Source organism: Chlamydotis macqueenii, chromosome 3, assembly GCF_036417535.1.
Source record: "Chlamydotis macqueenii isolate bChlMac1 chromosome 3, bChlMac1.mat, whole genome shotgun sequence".
Classification (NCBI taxonomy): Eukaryota; Metazoa; Chordata; class Aves; order Otidiformes; family Otididae; genus Chlamydotis; species Chlamydotis macqueenii.
In genome coordinates, this window is record NC_141558.1 from 89,307,213 (window position 1) to 89,313,212 (window position 6,000).

A 6,000-nucleotide genomic window follows, 5' to 3' on the forward strand; every position below is an offset into this window, starting at 1 on the left:
ACAGAAAAGTACTTGGTACCACACTGGGAGGTGGGAGGAATAGGATGGACAGCAATATTTAAAATGTATTGCCCTTATACAATTCAGTAGTAATCCTTCCCCTAGGATGATACCTCCTAATAGAGCATTTAAATCCACAGATGTCAAAAGTGCTCCACAAAGGAGGCTGGTGCTGCTACCTGTGATTGCTGGGGGAGGCACAGGATGGCTGCCAAGCAAGCTGGTGGTAGTAAAGAACCAAAACCCTGTCGACAAAGTCCTGTATCAGTGTGCTGGCTGCCAGCCCGTGCAAAGAAAGTGCTGAAAAAGTGAACAGCAAGAGTCACTAAGGATATTGAAAGTTGAAAGTGACTGAGAACAGTGAGACTGTTTAGCTTCAGGAATAGCTAAGAGGGAACACAATAATTTTACAAAATGTCTGCCAAATCACTCAAGCCTGAGTATCCAGACATACTCTGTTTTTCTCTCATGTACCTGAGATGGTCTTTGAACAAGCAATAAACACCTGAGGTTGCATGCGATTTCCTTGTTAACATTCAATTTATGCTTTTGCAGAGTTAAATTTGGTACAAGGGAACTGATAGCTAAGACAGGTTATTATGCTTTGTACTAAGACTTGTTCTTATTAGACAGTGCTGCATGGCCTTTACTTGTAAAATCTGACAAGAATGAATTAGAAAAATGGGTGTTAGAACTCGCCCATCTGCAGTTTGAAATACACAGGAAGCTTTAAGTGGAAGAATTCAAGAAATGAGAGCAAAAGGTGAAGGCTCAGTGTCACGAGAGAAGCCACGCTTTTCCCTCAGCAAATAACCTTATCTCTAGGACAGAAATTGGACTGAGCATCTAGATATAGAGCAGGCATGAATGAAGTCAATTACTGATTCAACTACCTATACACAGGCATAAATGTCTGTCTGAAGGTTTGCCGTGAAAGATTTTTCAGACTAGAAAATTTTATTTAAAACATTGAGAAAATCTAGAGAATTTGCAAAGCTGTCATTAACTACTGCAACTGTGAAGTGACCCTGCTCTGTTTTTAGTCTTTGCTGCTAGCTACACATACGCACTATCCTATCCAGGGCATGCTGCCAGTTTTGGCAGGAAGGAGAGGAGTCATCACGTTTTAGACTTGACAAAGTGTGGAGAGATTATTTGTTCAATAAATGTGATCATTTTGTGGATGGATATTTTGTGAATAGCTTGTTTCCCTTCCCACCTTCTCAGACTTATCTGTCAAATAATATCCCAAAATAACACTCATTCTGTCACTTGTCAAGTAGCAGTTTACTGTTACTATTTGGAAACATGTGCCATTTAAAGGCGTGTTTGGGTCTTGTGGTCTGTTCCAGTTTTCTGACAGGGTTGGTGATGCTCTCAGCACACCTTTCTGATACGAGCACTCACAAAAAGTCAGAATTTGTTCTCTGATAAACATTCTCACAGAATGACTTAAAATTTCCTTTTATGCTAAACATTCACTCTAACAGTCCCAGTTCACTGTGAAACTATGGAAAACGAGCACAGAACAAATTGAGTATAAATGCAGAAAAGAACAATTTACTTAAGAATTCCAATTAATAATTATGGAGAAAAAAGTACTTCGTTTTCGTCCCCCGAGGTCTAGGTTGACTTAGCTAGCAGCTGTGGACAGTACTTTTAAATTGCACCTAATAATTTAAAATATAAAGGGTTTTCGACAGTACTGTACCACTTAGGACAAAGGGAAAAAAGGGCCAGATGTGATGCTAGCAACAGGACAAGTTCCCCCCTGTCTGCCAAAGACAGTTTTGAGCTCATGGAAGGGAAGGATGGGAACAGAGCGCTGCCTTCAGAAAGGAGATGCTGAAGCAGGTGACCAAACAAAGGGGAACGCAGTCGCAGCTATTGCCTGCAGCCAGTCCCTCTAAGCATGCTGTGATGGCTCGCAGCTATGGGATCGGCATTGTATTTTTCCCTCAGTTTGCTGTTCCCCAGGCTAAAGCTTCTTGGATGCCAAGCAGCAGTGCAGTGATCTAAAAATCCATCAGCATTTGCAAATTTACATTTTAATGCTGGTTTGGGTTTGCTTGTGACGTTAGTGTGCGATACCTATGCCAGCACGAGCTGTGAGCTCAGGTCTCCATACAGTATTCTGTATTTGGATCTGACAGCCTGGCTGGTGTATCATATATGTGTCCTATCTATCACATATGACATCCATACTACCTGTGATGTGAGAATTTCCAGAAGGGGACATGCAAAAAGGCCTCATCTCAGCAAAAGGTGTTAGATTATGGTTCTTGAATATTCACATCATCTGTTAAGATGTGTGACTGTGGAAAGACTTGGCCAAAGATAGTTTTCTGGACTTCATCCTGTGAAAGTGGAGAGATTCAGAGGAATCCCATCTTCTGGGTAAGTGCTAACATCAATCACATACATCCCTTTAGTGTTAAAAATATATATCAGAATTTGCAAAAAGCTACACTGGCATACTCAGATTCAAAAGAGAAGAAAACATGCAGCAGTTAGAGAAGTGTAATCACTGAAATTGTTTTCCAAGGCATCAAAAACCCAAAAGAATGAAATATTAACATCTTCAGGACTTTGTGCAAGGAAATACTCATGGATTCCTGCAAACACAGATTGTCTCTCCAAACCTCTAAAGAAACGCAGGTGCGGGAAGGTAACGCATGGACTGCCCTTTGTCCTCTGCTGCCAGAAGGGCAAGAGAATGCATAACAGAGTACTTTGTTCTGCCACATCACCGCTCCCCAGACAGTTACTGGTGTACATAAAACTAATAGCTGTAAATTGTTATGGTTGGCGCTTGCAGAAGTGAGACAGTAGACCTTTGAGGAGAAAAAGGCATGAGGACTTTACTGATTTATGGATTATTAGCAGATCTTTTCCAAAAGTTCCTATTGCAAAAAGGTACACCTGCCTCCATCACATTTTAACCAGATCTACACTACACTTAACTGGAGTAGTGCTATTACAAGTTACATATACTCTGCAAGAAATGCAACTCGAATTTTGAATCTAGAGGTAAATTTCAAGAATAGCAGTTACAACACGCCAAGCACTTGTAGGCTTGGCAGAATGATCTGGAGCAATCAAAAACCAACAGACATACAACCTAACAGCTCAGGCACCTAGGAGTTTAAAAAGTATTTGCTAGAAGATGTGGGGTCACCATTAGGAAGCAGCAGAGGAAACGTCTGTTGGTCAATTGATAGAAGCTGTTTGAACTACCAGTGTGATGCAGAGGGAACACCAGGAGGGGTCAGTAGAGCTGGGGAACTGTAGATGTTAATGTGAATGGCGATGGTAAGACCTTGCTTGGATGCTGAATTCAGTGCTGGGTATAAGTTAAAAAAAAAAAAAAAAAAGAAAGAAAGAAAGAAAGAAAGAAAGAGTCCAGGTTGGAAAAGATAGCATAAAAGGCTGCTAGGATGATATGCTGCGACGACAGAGGGAAGAATATTATGACAGGAGAGAAATAAATAATAGCAATAATAAAACCCCTCAAATCAACCAAATAAAAAGAAATCCCTCACTTGCTTAATATAGGAATACAAAGGTTGACCACAGAGTATGATTGTTCCCTCGGGAACACAGAGTGGCAGGCAAAACAATTATTTCAATTAAAAAGAGTGATTAAAAGAGTATAAAATTGGTATGATCACTTTAGTTAGGAATTTAGGGGAAGTCTGCTACCCAACAGAGAAAGAAAATTAGGAACAGGCTGTCAATTGGAAGAGCGGTAGCAACACAAAAAAATACCCCTAGCTGGTTACATGAGGGAGCATGATAGCTTCATAAATGAGATTATATATTGTCACAGCAGGGGACTGGCCTTGCTGACCTAAGATGTTCTTTCTAGTCTTAAGTGCAACTGATTAATTCATTAGCTGATGGTGCAGCCATTTCCCAGCCATTCATGAACGGATACGCAGATGTGAACAGATTGGGGATAAATTGGAACAACTCTAATTTATCTTATGGTCACTCTTCTAATTAAGTCTCCTAAGATACAAGCCACACATTTTTTTTTCTACTAGAATCGCTGTTTTTATTCTAAGCACAACTTTTTTCTCTCTAGTTCCTACAAGTAAAAAAAGAAAGTCTCACTTAAACATACCAAAATACTTGGCATTTTACACTGTAACTTCCACAGACCTTTCTCAAGCATAAGCTGAGGGCTAGTAAGCTACTTGCATTATGTAATAAGCTTAGAAAGAGAAAAAATCTGTTTTGATCAATCGTTTAAAAACAGAAATATTTTTGTATATGCTGTTTAGAAGAACACATTTAATAAAAGTTATGCTTTCTTGTATTTTCCTGTGAGGTTTTATGGTTGGAAACTTTGACTACCCAGCACACCTGCATTCTTTGAAATTTCTAAAGATTTCTTGTATCCTGCAATGAATATGCCCCAGATAGTCAATATTTAAACAAACAAAGCAAAATTGCGCTGGGATCAAAGTGAGGTCATATTGGGTGCCATTTTCAAATCCTTAGTACACAATAGCTGTCTTGCAGCAGAACCAAAATAAGCACACAGTATTGTGACTGCTAACACAAGACAGTGTTCTAGTACTTAGCTCTTTCATAGAACCTGTTTGAAGATGTTTATTTCTATGTGCATCAAACATTTAAAGCTACAGCAGTACAAATGAAAAAGTTTTTTAAACAGTTTAAAACTATAGAACCATTTTCTGTCTCTGCAGGAGGCAGTTATAGGATACCAACTGACCATCAGCAGTCAAAACTCTGGAAACCACAGAACATTAATTCAGTGCTACAGAGACATAAGATGACATATAATTATCATGTACTTCTGATAAGGCATTTTTTTAATCTTCCCATATATTAAGATTAGTGAAGACTAGTTAAAAGTTTACAAGCTTGAGCAATGTTTTTCCTCATGATTTCTGCAATGATTATTAATATATTTTTACAAAAGAAAGCTTTACCTCTTTGATCTTGTAATAGCTGAAGAACAAAGTTGCATTTTCTAACATCCTGCTCCATTAGGGAATGAAACCCAAATGAATCACTTTTTAAACTTTATACCAAACTCTACTTGGGAGCTTCCTTTCACATCCAAGCCCGGTACATACCTAAAGCCAGTAGATAGAAACCTATGATAGTCTCTCCTTGCTCTGTTACAGCTGCCTCTCTGCTCAGAAAACTGATGTTGTTGTTCCTCCAGGGTGCCTGCGAAGAAAACTGGACAGACATTTTCAGCAGAACTTATGACCCAGAAATTGCCCTTTCCCCAGTACGTCCTGGCAAAATAAATGGTTCCAGCCTTTTCCTCTGTTTCTGCTCCCTGTATTTGAGGGAGCCCTTCAATGAGACTAATGATCCAAAGAAGGAAATCTCAAGGGACAGGAGCTTTGCAGCCTTCTGACCTGTTCTTCTTCACTAATCCTATCTATTAATACAGCCTGTGAATCTGCTGCCAGCCCAAGACAGCAGATTTCCTCATATCCTCATTACTGCTACATGCAGAAATCTTTAACGAAGAGCATGTATCTGACAAAAAGAGGACTCACTTTAAAATAGAGTGACACCACATAACCTACAGGCTCACAGGCACACCCACAAACATAGTGGATATTGCTATGTTGCTAGAATAGCAGTACTTTTGTCTTTTTGCTTTCACTGAAGACCAGTAGTGTTTCAGTTGAAATTGAGGCAAAATCTCATATAGATTTAAAGAAAAAAAAAAGGCACAGTAAAAAACAACGATGAGGTGTCGCCACCTGAGAATGTGACTGATACATAGTAGAATAAATTGGTCATAGAGTTACTTTACAAGCAAGACAGTTGCTAATTGAAAAAGAAGGGTTTTTTTTTTTTTTTCAACCTGTACTGGAAATTATCTTAAGTCCTTTGAATCACATTTTTATGGTGCTAAGCATCCACCAGTCTTGTACACGCCAAGTACAGTCGGATTTTCCCACACTGTTGAGAAATGAAATGTCACCTTTTTGAGAAGACATGCTA

At 39.2% G+C, this 6,000-nt stretch overlaps 1 protein-coding gene across 1 annotated transcript in view; it reads right to left on the reverse strand.

Annotated features, from left to right (window-relative positions):
* LOC104486627 (visual pigment-like receptor peropsin) overlaps positions 1 to 5,229 on the reverse strand; it is a 30,798-nt gene extending 25,569 nt beyond the window's left edge. Inside the window, exon 1 of the mRNA XM_010129362.2 lies at positions 5,109 to 5,229. Within this exon, the coding sequence (XP_010127664.2) occupies positions 5,109 to 5,229 (121 nt within the window). The remainder of the gene's footprint in view (positions 1 to 5,108) is intronic.
* Positions 5,230 to 6,000: the final 771 nt, after the last annotated feature.